Below are 22,118 nucleotides of genomic sequence, written 5' to 3'. Positions count from 1 at the left end.
TAAATTCGTGGCATCTATGGCTTTCAGTTTACTCATTTAATATTTCCCTGGTGCCTCTATTAGTCTTGTACCATCTGTGGGAAGACAGGTAAGAAGCTGGTGGAAAATGGCTTCTTTTCTAGCAAATTCCTGTGGAAGTGGGAAGCCATTGTGTTTCTATCCTTTATAACAGAACTTACATTCTTACTGGAATAAAATAGAGCTGGGTCTGAAGGTAAAGAGTGTAGATGAAAGGGCAAGAGATGAGGTGTCTGTGCATGCATGTGTTCATGCATGTGTATGCATGTGTGCAGGCATGTGTGTACATGTGTGTGTGGATAAACATGTATGCATGTACGTATGGGAGATTATTTGCAAGTATGAGGGAAGCACTTACATTTTTCCTTGCTTTCCCTAGGAGATGCTGCCTAAAGCATATTTCTTTCTGTCCATGCAAGTGGTGGGGTTCAGGGCAGGCTGCCCCCAAGAAGCAGCTCTGGTGTGCGGACTGTTTCAAGCTGAAGACAGTAAAGGCTCAGAAGACTCAGGAAGAGCATCCGAACTTCCCCCACAAACCGCCTAAGACTTTATACATAGACGGCCTGTTCCAGGAGGGAGCTCATACCATCTGATAGCTATAGTACGATGTAAAATTGGTGTGATAAAAGGACACCAACAAACCCATTTTCTGGCCCAGCAAAGCCTGTTTAACAAACATTTGCATTCCATCTCTACGTAAATTGTCTTCCTCCTCGTTGAAGCCCCAAATCACTATACCCAACATCCTCCTTGCCTGTAGCTGAACATACTTAAACAGGTAGCCTCGGCCACATGGCTGAGTTACTCAGTTTCTCCTGGGTTTCTCCCATGTATACATGCTATTAAACTTTGTTTGATTTTCTCCTGCTAACCTGCCTCTTTAATTATTTGACCAGCCATAAGAACTTTAAGGAAAAGCGGGGGGAATTCTGCCACTTCCCCAACACAAGACATCTTAGTTCTTTGAAAATGTGAGCAGGAATGAAATCTCCCAACAGAGAACACACAACAGCTCCACCAAAGAAACGGTTCATTGTGAATTCAGTCATAGCGACATTCTGAAATCGGCACTAGTCACCACTTTTCATCCCCCCGGCACTCCTCTCACTGTATATCTGTTTTGCTGTCTCCTTCCATCACCGACACATTCGTGTCTTGCTCTAGGAAAAAGCTCTGTACGTTAGTATGTAATGACTTCCATAAAATAGAGTTTTCCTGTCTAGAAAAATTTAATAGTCTTAACAAGTCAGTCCACGTCTTCTAATATTGTTTTATTAAGAATAAGTATTTTATAGCTAATTTTTCCTAGCTTCCAAGTGCACTTTTCATCTCAGATATGAAGTGTGACTGGAAAGAAGGGATTAAAGAAGAGACAGGAGCAAAGAAAAGAGCCTAAATTTAATACAAATGCACACATTTGTATTTCCTGTGTAATTTATACTAAAACTTATCAGATACAGAAGCTGATAGGATAAACAGCCTAAGATAATTTCTCCTTGGTTTATACTTTCGTCACAGGTGTATCTTGCTCATTTACAATGCAAAACCTTACTATTTAAAGGTAAAATACTTCAAGTACTTTGGCAAGCTAAAAATGAGTCCCTAAAAGTTTGTGTAAACCTACATTTATATATTTTCTACATAAAAGGTAGTTCTCAAATTCAAAGTCAAAATATTTACAAAGGTATCATGCGCACATAAATGGTAGACATTCACTTAGCAAATGGCAAAATGAAATTTTAAATAGCCAATTTCCTTCTTTTAAAACGTCTCCGCTGAACATAAAAGCAGAAACTATGGATGCACACAACAACTCGCACGGATCTTAAGGGCGTTATGCTGGGTGAAAAAGCCAATCAAGGGACCAGCTTGGTGGTGTAGCGGTTAAGCTCACATGCTCCGCTTTAGCGGCCCAGGCTTCGCAGGTTCGGATCCTGGGCGCAGACCTATGCACCGCTCATCAGGCCAGGCTGTGGCAGTGTTGCACATAAAACATACAGGAAGATTGACACAGATGTTAGCTCAGTGACAATATTCCTCAAGCAAAAAGAGGAAGATTGGCAATAGATGTTAGCTCAGGGCCAATCTTCCTCACCAAAACCAAAACCAAACAAAACAAACAAAAAAACCCAGAAAGAAAAAGAAAAAAGCCAATCAAAAAGGTACAGATTGCACGACTCCAGTTGTCCAGCATTCTCAAAATAACAAAACCATAGGGATGGAGAACAGAGGCATCTGGGGTCAGGGAAGGGAAGCCGTGACTGCCAAGGAGCAGCCGAGGGAGTCTCCTTGTCGGTGGGGGAGCAGGTATCTTGACTGTGGGAGTGATGCGAACTTAGACTTGTGATAAAATGTCACAGAACTATACACAAAAATATACACAGGAACAATGAGTGCACTCAAAAACTGGGGAAATCCAAGTAACGCCCGAACCCCAGCTGATTTTATGTATTGTGTCAACCTCCGTTTCCTGATTTTGATGTGTCACGTTATGTAACACGTTACCTTCGGGGGAGACTGGATGGTGGGTACACAGGATCTCCCTGTACTCAATCATTGCAACTTCTTCTGAGTCTATAACTATTTGAAAATATAAAGTTAGAAACAAATGCTTCTGCTGAAGAAAGGATTCCAGCTACTAATGAACCATACTTATGAAGCAATTTAGTCAAAGACTGGTATCCTTTCCCAGATGAACAGTGAAGACTCTTGATTCAGCATCCATGCGCTTAGTATCCAGGCGGGCAGGTCCTCAGGCATGTAATGTAAAGCAGTGACTGTCTCCCTAACTTCCCTTGAAGCGACAGCATCAGGAAACTTCAGAGCGAGCAGGGACCCTACAGACAACTCAGGATCTGTAGGTCCCACCTTCAGGCTACACCGCTGGGTTCTGGTGTCCTCATTTATAATGAGGGCTTTGTCCTACATTCTTGGTAAGGTCCTGCCAGGTTCTAAATATTGTAATCCACACCTTCACAATATAAACTACAGAAACTTTAAAGGCGATCTTATAAATTTTGCCTCAATTATTTATTGCATGAGACAAATACCTCCACTTACATTGACTGCAAATGTGGATGCAGAAATGATCTATTTATTATTTAACAACATCTCACATATTATAAACACTTGGAGAGTAAAGGACCTGGGCTAATTTGTACCACTTAGCTAAGGTGGATAATTTTCCAGAATAGAGGGTCTGGGCAGCTTTCTTGAGATGACATACCATTACATATTCCTTGTGCAAAACACATGGCTTTTATCGTGTCTCCCAGCTCCTATGGGTCCACTGACTGCCCAGGAGACCTACCAAATCAATCCTGGGGAGAGTCTGGCCAGACATGAAGTTAGGAAGCTTTAAAAAGTGGCCACTGTCATTTGGGAATAAATGAAGATAATGCTCTCTAAACAACCAGAATGACTTAAGTTTATTTACTCATCTCAACTACTTTTCTTCAGGGAATGCTAAAAACTGATTACCTCGGGGAAATGGAGCCCACCGCAAAAATAGGCTCAGAATCCCCCTGTGCTGTGTCTGGCTGTGCCCGGCGTGGTGACAGCATGCATACACAAAACAATCTTAATTAACAGCAGTAACATCTTGTTTTGTGGTACTGATTTCCCTTAAGTTTATAACAATTACATCATAGTCTTACCAAAAAAACCTCACAAAAAAGCAAAACAAAAACAAAATTAGCAACTCATAGCATCAGTGTAATCATTTTATTAACAAAAGGAACCCATAGGGTTCAAACAAGAGTACAAAATACAGTCTTTTTTTTCCTGTGGGTTAAATTGTTACATTTTTAATAACAAAAATAAAAAAGTTTTCATAGTTAACTTATCAAAAACATAACCTCTGCCTAGTGAGTTTCTTATTGTGCAAAATGAAAACATTAACAAGTCCTGCCCATGGAGGACTGTGTGTGCCAAAAGCTGCACATTTTCAATTTCAAACTTTTTGCATCAAAAAGAAAATTCTAAGGCCTCGGTTTCTTTGCCAACTAAACAAGAGGGGGATATAAAAGCAAATACAGCAGCTAAATTTTTACCTTCATTTTCAAGTATTCTCTGTTCCAATGTAGAATTTTCTACATTCATAAAATCATTTCTTGATTATAAGAAGGTATGCGGTTTCCTACCTGACTGCTTAAGGTCAGACACACCAATACCAATTCAAGGCAAATCAGACCTTTTAGCTATTCTCTTCTGTGCTACAAAAGCAGCTTTCCCTCACTGCTGCGGGCACACGTCCTGATTTCTCCAACACAGGCGATCAAACAAGCCCAGGGAAGGGTTCCACTAAGCAGCTGCTTTTCTACATGGAGCCATAACGAAACCTTCTCCTCCTCCTCACCGTCTGTTTTGGAATCATGGAGATGGACTGCGTCTTGACAAGGCATGTAAACTACAACTTAGAAGTCAAGAAGGAGTTGAAGATGATCGTTTTTAAAGTAAACAGAAAACTGTTTAGACAGCACTTAAATATACACAGCTGTCTAAAAACACATAAAAAACAAAGCAAAATAAAAAAACCAAAGCAGGGAGTAAAGTTTTGTGACAACTTTCGTACCACAATTCCGTATAACAGTTTTGACCTGTGATTTTAAACAATGGCTGACAAAGAAAGAAATGCTTACGATGCTTACAGAGAAGAAAGGTATGTCCAGAAGGGCGAAAAGCATACATTTACCTAATGTCTATAGAAAAATCCCTGATTAAATGGCCAACTAATTTTTAAATACAAAATTTAACCTTAGAAGGACTTTTCTATTTCTAACTGAATATACTGATTGAAAGACAAATTAATCGTTCTGCTGAATGAAGTACAGCGTTGGAAGCACCAGGTTTCTGGATCAAACCCTTAGGACACGGAAAAAACCAGAGTACTCAGCCGGTCCACCGTGGGAATCCCTACCTCCCTTCCACTTAGTGTCCAGATATGCTCTCAGCTCAGGAAACCAACAGATCAAAGGAAAAGCAAGTGAACCTGCGGCCATGACTAGAGGGGAGAGGGCACAGCAAAACACTGCTCAGTCTTTTAGCAGCAACGCAATCTTGTTGGTCTGAATATCCTGAGGTTAAACGATAATAAAATATTGCACCAAACAATAAACAAAATCACAGTTTGAATAGATTACTAAAGAACTGGAATAACAAAGCACAATGCAGTGACAGCCCTCAGCAGACTTAAGTCCCTTGGCAGGAATTAAGTTTGTGTCTTTTTTCAAATGGTATTTCTACCCTCTTTTGATTTTGCATCTATTCTGAAATACCCTTTCATGTGCAGACATTAACTTCCGTCTAATGCTGACCGTACAGACTGCTCCCTTGGTTCAGGTTCAGATTTAGTGATAGTGAGATGAGTCTGTACTGCAAATGAGCAGAAACTCCAAAGATGACGTGTCAGGCCTGGAGTTGTAAAACCTGTCAGATAACCCCTCTAGAGGTAGGTGAAGAAAAAGGCTTTTTTTGGTTGTTTTTTTCTGTGTAGTTATCAAGGCATCCTGAGGATGCAACCTTTTTTTATCCCCTTCTTTTTCTAATATGCTCATAGGTAAATAAGACATGAGGAAAACCAAACATTTATCCTGTTAAAGTACTTAAAGGGGTAAAAATTACAGCTTTCAACATGTGTTTTCATATTGAAATTCATCTTTCCCCTCTGAATTGATACGCCTTTCAAAGGGCTCTTTCGTGGTTTCATAATACTGTATAGGCAACTCAGAAACTACATCTTAAACTACCAATGAAGGAGTGAAAACCGGACCTCGTGAGACCACAGTCTCAGGAACCGATTCTTTCCAGGACTTCCGTCCTACGGAAGGAAGGTGGTGAGAAGTCACACGGACTCCGACAGCCAAGGGTCTCACATGGCGCTCAGACAGGAGTACGCCACCTCCCCTTCATGCACACCCTTGGGCTGCTACCTTCTCCAAAATCAAGTCTCCTCCCTGTGAGTCCGTACTGCCTTAAAGCTTACGATACTTTTGTTCCACTTTGAAACCCTTTTTAAAGGTATACTCCCATAGTGTTCCCACTATTTACACTGATTCCTCTCTCTCGGGTCAGTGCAGGCGCCCCGCACCCTTCACTTACTCTATCACCATCAGGACTTCCATTACACTCTGTGACTTTTCACATCTTCACATCCCATTATTTAAAGGGGACATATGGGGATATCATAAACTTGTGCAACAATCCTGTTGGCCCACTGGAAAGTTCCCATATTCTTTAATTTCTGTCACCTTTGGTCTTGATGGTCACTTATGTTCTTGAGTTCACTCATCCCGCCTTCTTCCCCAAAAAGGCAGGAGGAAAGAACCCACATTCTAATTTGATGATGAACACAGTGATTTCTGGAATACGTTCAGAGAATGAAGGAAACAGGCTGGGTGTCTTCTACATCGCTAGGATGTGGATCAACCTGAGAAAAAGAGCAGACCGAGGTTACTCCTGTAGCATTCTTCAAGATGATGCCGGTATCCGTTTCTTCTTACATCATGGCTTATAAATCAAGCTGCTTTGAGCCTGGGATTATTGCAAGTCCCGGCAGGCTGCTTAAGTTCTCTGTATTCCACGGCCACATACAACACCTTAAGGGCAATCCATGGAACTTTACATGCATGCTATAGATCACGAGGAAAATACTGCAAAATGTGGTAATCTATCACCGTAAAATAAAAAAAAAATTTACATGCATCCCTTACTAATTAGGAATCAGCAACATGCACTTAGAAAAGCTTATTTACAAAGAACACAAGAGCAGTCTAGCTTTCTCTTGCTCTGTTACCTCTGAGTAAAGAGGCGGGGGCTGAAAGCGGAACTCCTGTATGCAGGCAAACACGGGGCAGCACGCTTCCTCCTCACAGTCAGGGGGTGGAGGGTACGGAGGAACGTGTCTCGAGAATTCTTCCTCTGACACCACGTCCGCGTAATTTGGTGGTGCTGAAACGAAATTGGAGCGGAGTCTAAGAAATCCATGTAAAAACTAGTTACATTCTCTCTTCTCAAATCTTACAAAAGCAAGAAATTTAGCTAAATTTGATGACAAAAAGATGGTATTTTTCCCTCTAATCAGCAAATTTTTGTGCTCATTACAACAAAAAATATTTACTAGATTCTTTTACTAGACTCCTACTAACATTGGTTATATTTTAATCTTTTGAGATGTGTGTTATAGTCTAGAAACAAAAAAAAAATCATTGAAATGTGCTACAAAAAATACATAACTCCCTATTCTTTTATTCTAGTTTTCAGTGCTTTACTATTATAAATCCAAATCAGGAGACACAGATTTTATTCTGGGATCTGCCACTGGCAGCTTTCCATTCTAGGTAAGCTAAACTCTCACGGTCCCTTTCCAGAATAACGTTTTATGATTTTACTAGGAAGAGTCAGGATAGCTGTAGTGCAGCAGTAACTGTCACCTGAACACTTACTGTCACACGCATCCCATTCTCAGGGACTCTGTGTGAAACTTCATTCTGAAAGAACCTCAAAATATTTTACCTTCAGGCTGTTCGGGCAGAGTCAGTGTCAACCAGCTCATATCCACACTGAACTGGCTGGCAATGCTGGAGTTTCTGCTACCAAAACCATTATACGGAATTGTGCCAATCACTAAGGGCAGCTCAAGCATCAATTTTTTAGCACCAGGAATGTGAATATACACCTAACATGAAAAAAAAAAGAGGGGGGAGAGAGGGGCACAAACATAAGTTAAACAACATGGTAGATATCCCAATTAACATATTTTTTCATAGAAACAAATGCCTTTGTTGCCTGCCACCATGCCCAACATAATTGTAAATTGTCCTGACCAAAAGAGACGAAGAACAAACCAAATGAAAATCACACAAAATACAGTGAATGCTCTGTGATGGGGAACTGCGGCCTTAACACACTTCATTTTAAGTCAGCAGGGCTTACACAGTAACTATAGAAAATTATATACATAGTATGTATGTATACATACATACTATGTATGTATAGAAAATTACATACATAGTAACTATAGAAAATTAAGTATATGTTCTCAACATAACAAGCACTCCTTAATGAACCTTAATTCTTTCATGTTATTTAACTGAATTCCTTAGGGGGATAGTTTTTGATTAAAAACGAAGGCCAATCTTCATACCTTCCACAATCTGTTGTACTGCTGACATAAAATGACATTTTCCTAGATATAAAATGTACATATTCACAGTAACATGGCACCAGTTATTGTTCCATTCTCCATATTTTTAATTTTAAAAAGAGCTCTGCTTACAGCTAAGGAATAGTCTACTCTGATAATGCAGCAATCCAGGATGGATGGAGTAACAGGAGGAATTTTCAGAGTCTTCCCGTTCCATATGTCGGTGCTCCCAGAAGCAATGTGGTTTCCTCGCACATTGGCAACCATGTGCCGGACAGTCTTTATTTTCCCACTAGCCAAATATGTCTGGGTTTGGAAAATAGCAGCTTTAGGAACAATCAGACGAGAGGAACAATTCTCAATTTCTGCATAGATTGGAATAGCTTCTCCTAAAAAGAAAACAAAACACCTTCAGAGACTTCAGAAAGTTCTCACTGCAGTGAAATAGAGCCTTACCAACCAAGACTGAAAGGTTGCAACACAACTTTAACAAGTTGAGAACCTGATGAAAAAGGTGTATTGTAAATCTGAGAGAAATAAAAATTCACTGCAGGTTGTGGTAGATACTGTTTTCTAATTATTGCATTATTCACTTTTCTAATATACCAATATTAGGTTACTGATTCTAAAAATATGTAAATGACTAATATACATAAAAACTAAGACATACAACAAAAGATTGAGTACTATGTTAAGTACAAAACATCACTAACAAACTCATTTGTGCCTATAAATTAAAATCTGCTCAACAGGAGAACAAAGCCTTTGATTTTAAGGAATTGAAGTTATGGCACAAATACAACAACGGACGGAGTAGCCAAGTTTTACATCTGCATTATACATGCACGGTCATACCATTCCACACGACATTCACTCCCAACACGCCAGAACCTGGGGTGGGCCCAGTCCTCTGCAGGGCATTGGGCCCTTCACACATGGTCGTCCTAACATCAACCTGACTGTTCACGCCCTAGACTCAAGCCCACATATGTGTATTCCTAGCATGGAATCGAACAGTATTTTCACACTATGAGCGCTCTCTTCTGAGCAACACTGTTCTGGACATTCTTGAGCAACCGTAAAAGAAAATGCTGGCATTTCCCCCCAACTTCTAGTTTTAGTCTTAATTACTAAGTAACAGGATTGAAGTCAGAAATAGCAGGAGTTTTATTAGAATCTACTCATCCATTTAAAAATATTTAAATATCAATTATTCATATTGAAAAGAAAATTTTATTACTCACGTTTTAAAACAGTATAGATACATCATAAATTACAAAACACACTATTATAAAATCACTTAAAATTAGCTAATAAAACGAGCGACTCTTCCATTTGGACTTGCAGACATTTTGCTTACCATTACAGTAGCCCTTCCTTTCAATTTTGGCACTCAGCGAGACCGGACCAGAAGTGAAAATCCAACAGCCAACCATTTTCTCTTGAGTTTTCAATACAGGGGTCTTGAAAATTTCAAATAATAAAATGACTTTAATTAAACCAGTCTAAAAAATTCAGAGAACTTAAAATTACATCATTTTTCATTAAATAGTTGTAAAAACGTGTTCAAAAAAAATTCAACCTTTCTTATCCTCATGTGACATATTAGACAAAATACGTACCCAAAGACAAGCATTAAAAATCATTCCCTTTTTAGGAAAACTAAGGTGAATTTTCAGATTCAAATTAGGGTGACACCATCCTATTTTTACCCTGTAGTCATTATATTTCTGGGTAATGATATAGCATTCCTTAAAAAAGCAATCAAAAACCATAGTAGTAGCTATTAACATGATAAAACTACTTTTTTTTTAAAGGATTTTATGCATAGATCCAGTAAACAGAGAAATGGTATAAAAACAAATAATCAGAATGTTCTATTTGTTTTGGCACTTAAAATGCGGAATAAACAAACAGCCTTTTTCCCTTAATTCAAAATGTATTATCAGGCAGAAATTTCAAGTGTCCTTAACTTACAATGGTGTTCAGTTGTGAAATGGCAGTGCAAGCACATACCGACTGTAACGGATCTGAAAGGTTATGGAATACACCTCCCCATTTTCTGTTCTAGAGTATCAAGAGAAGTGATCAAGACTTAAAATGCTCCGTTTACAAGATGTACAAACCAAAAGCTCATTGTAAAACCTACAGTTGCAACATTTTATTTACAGAAAGAATAGTAAAGGATAAATATCATCTCTTTTTGGCAAAAAATAAAATCTCTTAAATCATTTGCCACAATGTCCATAAATAGCTTAGAAACAGTTAACTTCCTAGTTCTAAGCAGGTTTTTAAAAATACAAGACACAGCATCACCAATTTTCAGACAAGGTTTTAGCAGATGATAAGTTGTAGCTATGAGCCCGGCCAGCTGGTGCTGGCTATTTTATGATTTTGGCTGCAAGGGACTACGTGAGCCGGGCTTATCTGTTATATTTTCACAACCTAAAGGTGAACATTAGAGTCAATGCTATTTCATTTTCGTCTGAAAATAGAGTTAAACAACTTTTTACTCCTGTTTTTTTCCTTATTTTTAGAAACATTGGCTAAAAAAGAAATCTACAATACTAAAAATACATCTTTGTAACATAGTATCATGATGGAAAGTTTAAATTACCCCAGTATTTTCTATGAAGTAAAAAAAATCATTCATTCATATTTAAATGAAGAACCATTAGGTCCTAGTAGCTATCATGAAAGTATAAGGTATAATTTTATATTATTTTGCTAATATGGGTTTAGATAAAAGAATCTAGCTCATTAGCTCCCATCTTGCCTATTCTGTTGTTACTTATAGCCTAATCTTTCTTATCAGTCTCTAGTATTTCTGGTGATTATCAGAAGTTCAATGCGTTAATGTGGCCAAATCTGTCACAAGGAGACGGTAAGTGAAAGGAGCTCCGCAGCAGCTGCGTGCACTTACTTAATGCTAGAAAATGACATGCAGAATGGAAGGAGACATAGCATAATGGCCTGGGCCTCAATAACAGGCTGGGCATGATTAATACTTTTCCATAATTACTGTTCCTCAACCTGCTATTATTGAAGAGTTTAGAATACCACAGCCCTGTGAATGTGGCCCCTCTGGTAAAAGTAACCACTCTCTGTGTGTGCATTATGATTATTAAGCCTTATTAATGCATTTCAAGCCCGTATAACTTTTTGGCAAAAGAAGCCCTGAACAACAGGGGCATAATCAATAGTATTAACACACTCAATTTGTAATTTGCCCAACCTAGAATCATATGTTTATAGTGAATGCCTATGGGTTACAAGATTGTATCAGAAAGTGACAGGACAGACCACCACTAAAACTGGCTAAATGTAGATACCACTATTGAAAGGAAGGAGGAAGTGAGGGAAGGAGGAAAAGGGGAAGAAAGAACTTACTAATAACGCTGGCGTGTTGACATCGATGTGACTTACAACCTGGAGTTCCCGTTTAACACTCTGATCAGGTACCTTGGGTCGTTCCAAAACCGCTCTCACACAGTACTGAATACTTCCATATTTCCCAGTGAACGAGGTTACCAAAGGTCTGAAATAAACCAGAGATTAACTGATGAGTTTACTTTTCAGTTAAATAAAACCAGGAAAAGCCCTTAAAATGTTGGTTTTGGTTAAAAGAAAAAAGTGAGTGAGTAGGGTAAGCCTACTCAGAGGCTGTTCAGGACAAGCACGCATACTTGAGTGTCAGAAGATAAGCGGTGCCCATCCATGGGGACAGACACGTTGCAGGGAAAGAAAATTGCAAAAGTTACATAGTTTCACTTACTCAGATGGAAGTTGAAAGCTAAACGGAAATTCATGTTTTCCAGGCTGTAATAAGAGGATGCTTTCGCCTAAAAAAGAACACATTTTATTTTAACTAATGTTAGTATCAGATCAAGAATTTTCACAACCTCAATCAATTTCTTAAAAGGTGATTTTCCTGGCTATAAGATCCAGTATACCCACAAAAGTTCATTTCACCGAGATTTAGAGAATTAAAATTTGAATCTGTTTGTATGAAGTTTAATCAGTTAGAAACCACAGACGGTGCTTCTATCTTCAAATAGACCAGTTATACAAGTAATTACCATTATATGTCAGAGTCCTGAGCTCTCATATACATATGTATGCATACACACACACGTATACATACACACGTGTGTATACACACAAACATGTTTACCCGACTCTTACATGAGATAACAACATTAAATTGGACCTACAACTAATTAGGAAAAAACAGATCTACCTATTTTGGGTATACCACAAAAATCAGATACTGTACTCTTCGGGCAGAGACGGAAAAGGAGGTGAAAAATTTACTTGGAATATCATGAATACTGAGTATAACACTAAACAGCCAAACCAACAGGATAAGTTATTAAACAAGAGCCATGTATTTACACTCAAGCTCTACTGATTAATAGGGTATCCTGGTGGTTAATTTGGGATCTAGAACGGGCTTTGCCAAGCACGCCCCTGACTCCTTTCCTCCTGCTCTGGGTCAGCCAGCTCCATTTTATTTCATGCAGAGACTGATTCCTGATTGTGAGAAGGCCAAGATGCAAGGTGTGGACAGACTGTGCAAGGCCAGAGGCATTGCTGGAGCTCTGATGAATGCACAGAGCAAATCTGTACCATTCAGATCCAAAGCCAACGCCAGGGCTGTCAGTGGCCGTCAGGCATCTCTCCAGAGACACTTACAAACTTTCCCTTCCTTTCATGCTCACAGATTTACGTTTACAACTAAATTCTCTCATCAAGAGTGGGATGATTAAGATGAAGAAAAGGCAGCGCAGACTGAGAACTTTCTCTGAGATATGCCTGGTCACTTGATACTAAAATAGATTTCTACTGCATCCATTCACTTAAAAAATTTTTAAAGGGCAGAAATCACTTAAATGCTAAAATTCTAAGACCTTAATTCAGTTCACATTTCAACCTTGTACTTTTAGAAAACAGGAACGCATTATTGGCCCATTAAGTCTTCTGAATCTATCCCCAAGTTTCAATGTGTAATATATTGGGGGAAAAAAAACCAAACCAAGTATTTGCCACTTAAGGTCATTCAAATAGAACTACTCCACAGATGGGTGACTTGGAGGCAAAACAAGCCACAGGGACGTGAGACCATGCCAAATGACAATGTCAGAGTGAGCCCCCGGGGCTCAGCTGTGCCCAGGAGCTGCCCCGTGAGCCCCAGCAGAGCAGCGCCACCTCTCCACTGTATAGCTGTTGAGTGAGGGGCTCAAGGCAATCCCCGTGCTCATGAGAGAGCGGGGCAAAAATTCTAATTTGTAATCATTACATTACTGAATTCGACAAAGTACTTTACAATGTTTAAAAATGTGGATTTCGTTTGAGTTCAAAATTTATAGTATTTAGACGTCAGGCACTGTGGATATACAGATGAATAACTTCAATCCTCAAACAGACCCGAGGGAGGAAAGCAGACGCTTGTACACAAGTAATGACCACAGAGCGCTGGAGCCAGCTGGGGCGGGGCAGCTGGCACCTTAAGGACGAAGCCCACAGTGGTCATGAGGGTCTGCATGGAGATGAGTGGAAAGGGGTTTAGATGAAGTGAACAGCCTCAGGCAGGGCAGGATGTGCACGTGTGGAGGAGAAACTGCCCAGGATATTGAAAGAGGATGAGAGAGAGAAGTTCCCTCTGCATAGAAAAAACAAGAACTACAGGAACTGTAACCTTTAACATGAGAATTTCAATCACCGGAAAACATAAACAGGAAAAAAAAAAAAACCTTGAGAAAGCTGAAAAACATGGGTTATAATATTTGGAATCAAATCTTTATTTTCATTCATTCATTCATTTATAATTAAAAAGGTTCATGAACTGAATTATGTGCCCATTTCTGCTTCTGTATTTATGGCTCATTGCTTCTGCCGTATGCACTGAGGACTACCACAGCACAGGCAGACGTTTCATTCCCAACCCATCTGAGAGCCAAATCTTGTAATTCAGGGCACCCCTAAGCTGTGGGAGCTAGAAGACCATTACAGAGTTAGGGACTGGGGCTCAGGAAGGATGAGGGACTCATGAAACATCATACTGCTGGTGGGTGACCAAGAACTGCAACCAACTCTCTGGTCTGTTTTATCTCTCTACCACAATTCCTCAATAAAAATAGGAAGAAAATCAATCACAAGTATAGCAAGTAGTTGGGTTAGACTAACAATGCCAAAGGATTATCTGGGGAGATACTCTGAAAATGGATCCCAAAGCCACCCTCCTGAACATCTAAAAATTCTAAAGATCTCTTCAGGTGACTGAAACAGCTAGGTGTTGGAATCAAATGACCCTGAGAATCTATGACAATGTAAAGTTGCTAGGTTCTTCCAAGCTACAGATATTAGGAGGTACCTTTTTTCTCAATGAAGTCAACTAAAACAGACTATAGTTCTAAAGTAAAACATAATTTTTCCCAATATTTCTTATTCTCCATTCTAAAACAAGTGAAGATTTTAAAGTTGTCTGAGTTTAGGCATTCCATTCCATCAGAATGAAAAAACAGGATCTGACTTGTGAATCAAAACACTATTTGTTAGCCCAGATTTTACCAATTTTTTTTTTCTGTACTCACAGGTCCAACTGCTACTAATCTTACATCTATTTACTCAGCAGTTAAGGGCCCAGAGATAGAGTCCCAAGTCCTGGACAGAAGCCAACTGAATACTTCTCTCTTCCATGCCCTTTATCCCAGTCGGCCATCTTGAAAATGTGCGTTGTGTCACTGGAGGAGGCATGTGGGAGCTGACCCTGGAAACCATACTGATGAACGGGCACCAAGGCAGGTGACAGCTGTCACCTAATACACTGCACTCGTTCATCCAAAAGACAGCTTTGGCTCCAAACATCTTTTTCCTCACTACAGTTTTTGGGATCACTCAATTCTCACAGACCCTGAAGGGTGAACTGTGGACAGTCTACTTCTCCATAGTATGACAAGGCAAAACTGCCCCTTCTGTTGCTTCTGTGTAAGACACAGCGAGAGTCAAACACAGATACAATGCAGTTTACTCTCTAAGGAGGCAGAATCTGTACCATTATCTTATTTCATACACAAAAGCTTACGCTGATGAGGCAGAAAGTTAAAATACCTTCCACCAACTCAAAGACGACTAAGACTCACTGTTCTAGCATTTTCATGATTAACGGAATCAACTTTTGCACTTAATATTAACGGAACATCCCTGTAGTAGGTTCCCACATGGGCGCTTCTGGAAAAGCCTACACTATTAAATGGACTTCACAGGCGTGGACAAGAAGGGTAATGCTTCCTCCAGAAACTCTCACCGTGCCCAGATCCGGAAGACTCTAAAGGCTTATTGGGAGAGAGGGGGTAGGAAGAGGATGCAAAAGAAACAAAAAGAAGCAAAGAATGAAGACAAGGAATATGATGCAGAGCCAGAACTCTTAAGTCACCCCGCTCCCCAGAAGAGGCAAACCAAGGATGATGCTCAAGTCGACAAACCCTTCTTTGGAACTTCTACCCCTCAGGAACTACTTCTCCCTCCCCAAGATTGAGGTTTTGCTAACTCATCATGAACCAAGCACGTGTAGGCCCCGGATGGGAAGAAGGGGAAGCCCATAAAACACTGGGCACCACAGCATGCAACCTCCTAGACTCTGATCGCGCCCGCCATTTCTGAGGTCAGAAAGGACAGGACCTAAATCCCCAGATCCGTGGTTTCTGCCTGATCGTCACCGGTTCCCAAGGCAACGGCTCCCTCCCAGAGCGGTCCTACAAAGTCCTGGGACGCCGGTGCCGGTCAGGCCCAAGCCAGCCGGGGGCGGGGCGGCAAGCAGAGATGCACCCACCGCGCGCATCTCCCCTAGGCTGGGAGGCAGGGGGCGCAAGCATTGTTACCTGCCCATCATCTGCGACCAAACTGAGGCTCCCGCCGCCCCGGGTGTGGGTCCCACCCCCGGAAGCCCGCCCCCGCCCACCTGGCAGGTGGGCATCCGCGGGCGCGCCCCCTCCCAGCCCCTCCTCGGGTCTCCGCGGCCCGGCGAGGGCTCCAGGGCCGTGGCCCGCGCTCACCGGCCGGGGGCTCGCGCAGGCTCAGGCGCACGTTCAGGTACTCCACCTCCGAGAGGGCGGCCGAGGCGGCGGCGCCAGCGCTCGGGCCCCAGGCAGCAGTGGCGCGGCCGTGGGCCTCCAGACGCAGCGCGCGCAGGGACACCGGCTCGGCGGCCTCCAGCAGCACGTGCCCCGCCACCGTCTCGCCGCTCGAGTAGCAGCCCTTGCGCTCGTCCTCGAAGACCAGACCCAAGCTCTTCACGCGGCCCTCGGAGCCCACGGCCGCCGCGGACCCCGCCTCGCCGCCCATCCCGCTGGGCGACGCGGCCGCGCCAAGGAGGTCGGCAGCGGCCCGGAGCCGGGGTCGCGAGCAGAGCGGCGCCGCTGTCACGGGCGCCCGCCGCACGCCGACAGCCGCCGCCGCTGCTGTGCGGTGCTCCGTGGAGCACAAGCGCGCGGTGGGGCCTGTCGCTTTAACAAACCCAGCTGGGACTGGAAAGGGGCCGGGACAGCCCACCCCCGGCGCGCGCCCATAGGCCGGCTGTGAGCCCCGCCTCGTGCCGATTGGTTGTAAATGGCTACTGAGTTATTTCATTGGCGCCCCCACGCACCGGCTGGCGCAGGTAGGTAGTGCGTGATCAGGGAGTGGTGACCAATCGGGATACGCAGGCGTGCACGTGCACAGGGCGCTTATTGGCTGGGGCAGGGCACGGTCCTGGGGCACTGACCAATGGTGAGGCGGTGCGCCCATGTGGACAGATAGTGGGAAACAGTATTTGTTAGGGAGGGGGCGGAAGAGGGAATCTCCGGCTCGCGGCGTGTCAGCCGTTCCTATGGTTACGAACGGGGGCGGGGTTTCTGGCAGCGTGAGGATTGTTTGCAGGAGTCACTGGGTTCACGCTGGAGCAAGAAGTTGTGGCTGCCACTGGCTTGTGTTTATGATTATGTCTGCACTATTCGAGAGGAAATAAATGTCCTGGAAAATGGAGCTCGGCAATATTTCCTTGTGAGATTTGGGGGTCAGTTTCCTCGGAATTTTAATGGGCAATTTGTCATCTGCTAACTTCCAGGTTCCTGAGACCCGCCTCTCCTCGGATTCAGAATTCCCAGCTTAACAGGGAGCCGCAGACAGGAAGAATGGAGGCTGCTGTTCTCAGTCTGGTACAACCCCTAAGGATTTCTGCTCCTAGGCTTACAGCGTCTCTAAACTGGGAATCGCTGGGACAGTAATTCTTCCGGCTCTAAATAAGGTCATCAGTCAGGTTGTTTCTAAACAACACCAACCACCCAAGTTTCTGCCCCACCCGAAAGGATTTCCCGACTCAGTATCATAGTCCACGAAAACTTCCGTTTACCTTGATGAGTGGTTCTCCACCCTCACAGGTTCTTTTGCCTGTTTTCGTTTTCACTTTCTTCTTTAATCTTCTATTCCTGCTCTATTCTAAATTTCTTTTACCGTCTAGAATAACTGCCACTGTCTGGCCATCATTTTCTAACACTTTTATGTTCTTATAAAAATTCCAAGTTTGTGAGCCATCATGGATTGATTAATCTCATATTGAGATTTCAAATCTTTCCTGCTGATGTAGCCATTTTTTTTTTCTTTTTTTGGGGGGGGAGGGCGTGGGTGAGAAGATTGGCCCTGAGCCAACATCTGTTGCCAAGCTTTGTCTTTTTGCTTCGGGAAGATTGTCCTAAGCTAACATCTGTGCCAGTCTTCCTCTATTTTATGTGGGATGCCACCACAGCGTGGCCTGATCAGCTGTGCTAGGTCCTCCCCTGGGATCTGAACCTGAGAACTCCGGGACACTGAAGCAGAGTGCATGAAATTAAGCACAATGCCACTGGCAGGCCCCTTTTTTATAAGGATATCAAGCTAAAGGTGGCTCTATTGCCCTCTTTGGGTTTAGAGATTATTAAGGTGGAACTTTAATGAGACTTTACAAGTTCAAAGTTTCCTTATCCCTTCTCAAAGAAAATGGAAAAGGCCAGAAATCCAGCTCTGCTTGAGGTTCTGAAATAGCTGTTATTCTCTGACCTCTTTATCTAGAAAGCCCCCAATATGCTGTTACTCTGCCACTTTCCTGTGTAACACAACCTGATCTTATATATGTACTTGCGTATTGTCCATCACCCCCAATTGAAACTGAGAATTTGTTTTTATCATTGTTGTCCCTGTAGTGCCTAACACAGAGATGAGCATACAAGTGCTCAATAAATGTTTGTTGACTGACTGACTGACTGACTGAATCCCAACTCATGTAGTTTTATTAGTTCTGCAATAAATGAATAGCACTCTGCCTCCTACTCTACTACACCTTCATCCTCTCTAGGCATATGTTCTTCTCTCTCTCCCCACCAAATTAAGTGGCTGGGAAAGGGGGAAGGACAATGCCATAACAGTGTCCGAAAGGCAGAATTGCGTATATGACATTATGTGCTGAGAACGACCAGACTCTCTTTGTTCATTTGTCGGTTAATAATACTTTGACTACAGGTGGCAGCATGCGTGACCAATAGTGGCTTGAAGGATATGTGTGTTTCTTGTTTACTTAATAAGAAGTCCAATAGTAGGCATTCTCAGGGATGGTTCATCAGACTCCTTTTATCTCTCTCCTCTGCCACACTCAGTTCCCTTCCTGGTGTCATTGGTTACCACAGCTCTAGGTATCTTATCCTCATGAAACAGAATTCAAAAAATAAAGCAAGGGAGTCCATACCCACCAGAAAGGGGGGGCGGGGGTGTTTTTCCTTGTCCTCTTCTCTCTTCGCAGAAAGAAAATATATTTTCTGGAAGCCCCCACAGACTTCTTACATGTTATTGGCCAAAACTGAGCCATGTTTGCACTGATAGGTTATTAAATGGTAGAAGGAAATGAGGTTTTTACAGTTCACTCAGACGAATGATTCTTCTCTGCAGGCTGAACAAAATCAGGACTCACTTATCAAGGAAGAAGGGCAAACGGCTATTGAGTGGTCAAGCTAGAGCCATTTCACTGGCTAATCTGAGTCTGACCAAGTTTGCTATAGAGCAGAGCTGCCTCAGCTAGAGCTTAAAAAAGGAGGATAAACAAACAATAGCTATTCTACAGCTAGACAGGAGGTAATTACATGACGATCCACCTCTTTCACAGATAAAATTTCCATTTTTATTGTGCATTCATTATAGCAGGCCTTCAAGTTCAGCTAACGTTAATATAGCAGCATATAAGTTTTTAAAAAATCCAATCTGACAGTCCCTGTCTTTTAATTGGTGTTTTTAGACCATTTACGTGCAATGTAATCATTGACATGGTTGGTATTATGTGTATCCTTTTATTATTTGCTTGGTTCATGCCTTTGTGTGTGTGTGTGTTTCTCCATTCCCCCTTTCCTGCCTTATTTTCAATTATTTGAATATATTTTAGTAATCCATTTAAATCTATCCATTGAGTTTTGGACTATATCTCTTTGTAGTTTTTTTAAAGCAATTATTCTAGGGATTAATATCCCTCTTTATGTCATAGTTGGCATGTATATTACATCCATGTGTATTGACAACCCCACCAGACAGTATTCACATTTTTGCTTCAGATAGTCATACTTTTTTTTTTTTAAAGATTGGCACCTGTGCTAACATATGTTGCCAATCTTTTCTTTTTCTTCTTTTTCTCCCCAAAGCCCCCTGGTACATAGTTGTATATTCTAGTTGGGAGTGCCTCTGGTTGTGCTATATGGGATGCCACCTCAGCATGACCTGATGAGTGGTACCATGTCCACGCCCAGGATCCAAACCAGAAAAACCCTGGGCTGCCAAAGCGGAGAACGTGAACTTAACCACTCAGTGATGGGGCTATCCCCTAATCATGCATATTTTAAAGAACACAACAGAAAAATAGTCTATTGTAATTACCCAGATGTTTAGTATTTCTATTGCTCTTTCTTTGTTCCGGAAGTTGCAGGTTTCCTCAGGGAACATTTCAGGTTGAAGAATTTCCTTTAGTATATGTTTTAGAGAAGGTCTCCCTGCAGTGAATTCTCCTAGTTTTCCTTCCTCTCAGAATGTTTTTATTTTGACATTCTTGCTGAAAGATATTCGTGCTGGATATAGAATTCTGGCTTGGCAGTTGGCAGTTCTTTTCTTTGAGCATTTTACAGATGTTATTCCATTGCCTTCTGAGAACCTTGATAACTGATGAGAAAACAGGCATTTCTTCAAACTGTTATTTCCTCATATGTAAAGGGTCATTTTTTTTCTGTCTGCTTTTAAGGGTTTTTCTTTAGCTTTAGTTTTCAGTAATTTGATTATAATGTGCATGGGTTTGATTTTCTTTGAATTTCTTCTGTTTGGGGTTTTCTGAGGTTCTTTATGTCTTTCACCGAATTTATGTTTCTGCGTTAGATATGAGATATTGGAAAATTATATCAGAGTCTTAAGGACCTGTGGGACAATATAAAAAAAATGAGGATTCCCTCACACTCCAGACTGTGGGGTCCTCTTTTCCCATTTCGTCTCGCCAGAAAGATAAATTTTCTCCTTGGATTTTAGGTTTCTGTGCCACTGCCACTGCCGCCACCACCACCACCACCACCACCACCATCACCACCTCAGCACAGCTCCAGGGTGGGAGCCACCCTGAGGGGAGGACCAGGAGAAAAAAGAGAAAAAAAGAAAAAAGCAAAATCTATGTGAATCTGTATTGATATAATTAAATGATTACGTAAATAAATAAATGGAGGTGAAGAGACAAATCTTTCTTTTTTTAAAGATTGGCACCTGAGCTAGTAGCTGTTGCCAATCTTCTTTTTTTTTTTTTCCTCCCCAAAGCCCACTGGTATATAGTTCTATGTTTTAGTTGTGGGTCCTTCTAGTTGTGGGATGTGGGATGCTGCCTCACCGTGGCCTGATGAGTGGAGCCATATCTGTGCCCAGGATCTGAACCGGCGAACCCCTGGGCCACAGAATCGGAGCGCATGAACTTAAGCGCTCGGCCACGGGGCCGGCCCCGAGACAAATCTTCTTTACAGAAGAGTTCCCAATAATTGATGTAGATTCTCCTCCTTCTCTCCTTGAGGGTGTGCTAGACTTGGTGACTTGCTTCCAAGACAGCAAACGCTATTTTGGGCAGATTAACATCACCAGTTTTAGGTTAGGTTGATAGCATGTAACCCTGGTAGGACATCTTGAGAAGGGCACTTCACCTCTTTGATATCCCTCCCCAAATCCAGAACTGCAGTCTAAGCATGAGCAAGACATCAGGCACACCCAATTTGAAGGACATTCCACAAAACACCTGGTGAGTACTCCTCAAAACTCTCAAGGCTGTGAAAACAAGGAACGAGTGAGAAGCTCCCAGACCAGAGAAGACTAAGGAGCATGAGCACTAAAGGCAGCATGGTCTCCTGGATGGGATCCTGTGGCAGAAAGAGGACATTAGTGGAAAATTTAGGGAATGCAGATGAAGCCTGGAGTTTAGTAATAGTAATGTCCAAGTCTTGGTTTCTTAGTTTTCAAAAATGGACCAGGGTCATATAAGATGTTAACAACGTGGGAAACTGGGCGAGGGGTGCACGGAACTCTGTACTACTACCTTTGCAGGTTTTCTGTAAATCTAAAATGATTCCAGAGTAAAACTTTACTTAAGACAGCAACAACAACAGGGATGTTTTCCATGCTCTCCTCCTTGCAGGAACCCTTTTTCTTGGTTCTCTGACTAAGATAGGGGTTCTCTTGCACCCGTGCCTGCTTTGTAGTTCCATGCTGGGGATCCCCGCACTTCCAAGCCTGGAAGTAAAAAGAGAGAAAACCCTCCACAAAACTCAGCTTGGTATCGTTTGCTTTTGAAGTTTTGACTTCCGTCCCCAAGCCACTTGCTATTGTCAGTGCTCAGATAGTTGCTGCTCTTCTCCCCTTCTTCCTTTTCCTCCTCCTCCTTTTTAAATTT

General features: G+C 42.1%; 1 protein-coding gene and 1 long non-coding RNA gene across 3 annotated transcripts; one reads left to right on the top strand and one right to left on the bottom strand.

Moving 5' to 3' along the window:
• Window positions 1-3,726: 3,726 nt before the first annotated feature.
• Window positions 3,727-16,968, bottom strand: ARRDC4 (arrestin domain containing 4). 2 transcript variants are annotated; one of them, XM_070619340.1, is made up of 8 exons: window positions 16,216-16,968; window positions 11,937-12,003; window positions 11,552-11,699; window positions 9,522-9,624; window positions 8,294-8,550; window positions 7,531-7,693; window positions 6,812-6,966; window positions 3,727-6,445 (listed from the first exon to the last, which is right to left on the bottom strand). In XM_070619340.1, exons 1-8 carry the CDS (start codon window positions 16,502-16,504, stop codon window positions 6,389-6,391), a joined length of 1,239 nt encoding a protein of 412 aa, XP_070475441.1. In that variant the 5' UTR covers window positions 16,505-16,968; the 3' UTR covers window positions 3,727-6,388. The 2 variants fall into 2 exon arrangements, with proteins under 2 accessions (XP_070475441.1, XP_070475449.1); XM_070619348.1 differs by lacking the exon at window positions 16,216-16,968 and adding an exon at window positions 15,842-16,007.
• Window positions 16,969-17,076: 108 nt separating this feature from the next.
• Window positions 17,077-20,925, top strand: LOC103552100 (uncharacterized). Its single transcript, XR_011540023.1, has 2 exons — window positions 17,077-17,213; window positions 20,723-20,925. It is a non-coding gene; the product is annotated as an uncharacterized lncRNA (long non-coding RNA).
• Window positions 20,926-22,118: the final 1,193 nt, after the last annotated feature.

The sequence above is a fragment of the Equus przewalskii genome, chromosome 1 (assembly GCF_037783145.1).
Source record: "Equus przewalskii isolate Varuska chromosome 1, EquPr2, whole genome shotgun sequence".
Classification (NCBI taxonomy): domain Eukaryota; kingdom Metazoa; phylum Chordata; class Mammalia; order Perissodactyla; family Equidae; genus Equus; species Equus przewalskii.
The sequence above is the reverse complement of the archived record's forward strand: the minus strand, read 5'-3'. Positions and strand labels throughout refer to the sequence as shown.

Bases quoted from the DNA above. Each gene is read 5' to 3' on its own strand.
- ARRDC4 (XM_070619340.1), bottom strand. From the start codon at position 16,504: ATGGGCGGCGAGGCGGGGTCCGCGGCGGCCGTGGGCTCCGAGGGCCGC. The intron at 12,004-16,215 runs GTGAGCGCGGGC...GTTCTTTTTTAG, and splicing joins CCTGCGCGAGCCCCCGGCCG to GCGAAAGCATCCTCTTATTA. The intron at 11,700-11,936 runs GTAAGTGAAACT...GGTTTATTTCAG, and splicing joins AGCTTTCAACTTCCATCTGA to ACCTTTGGTAACCTCGTTCA.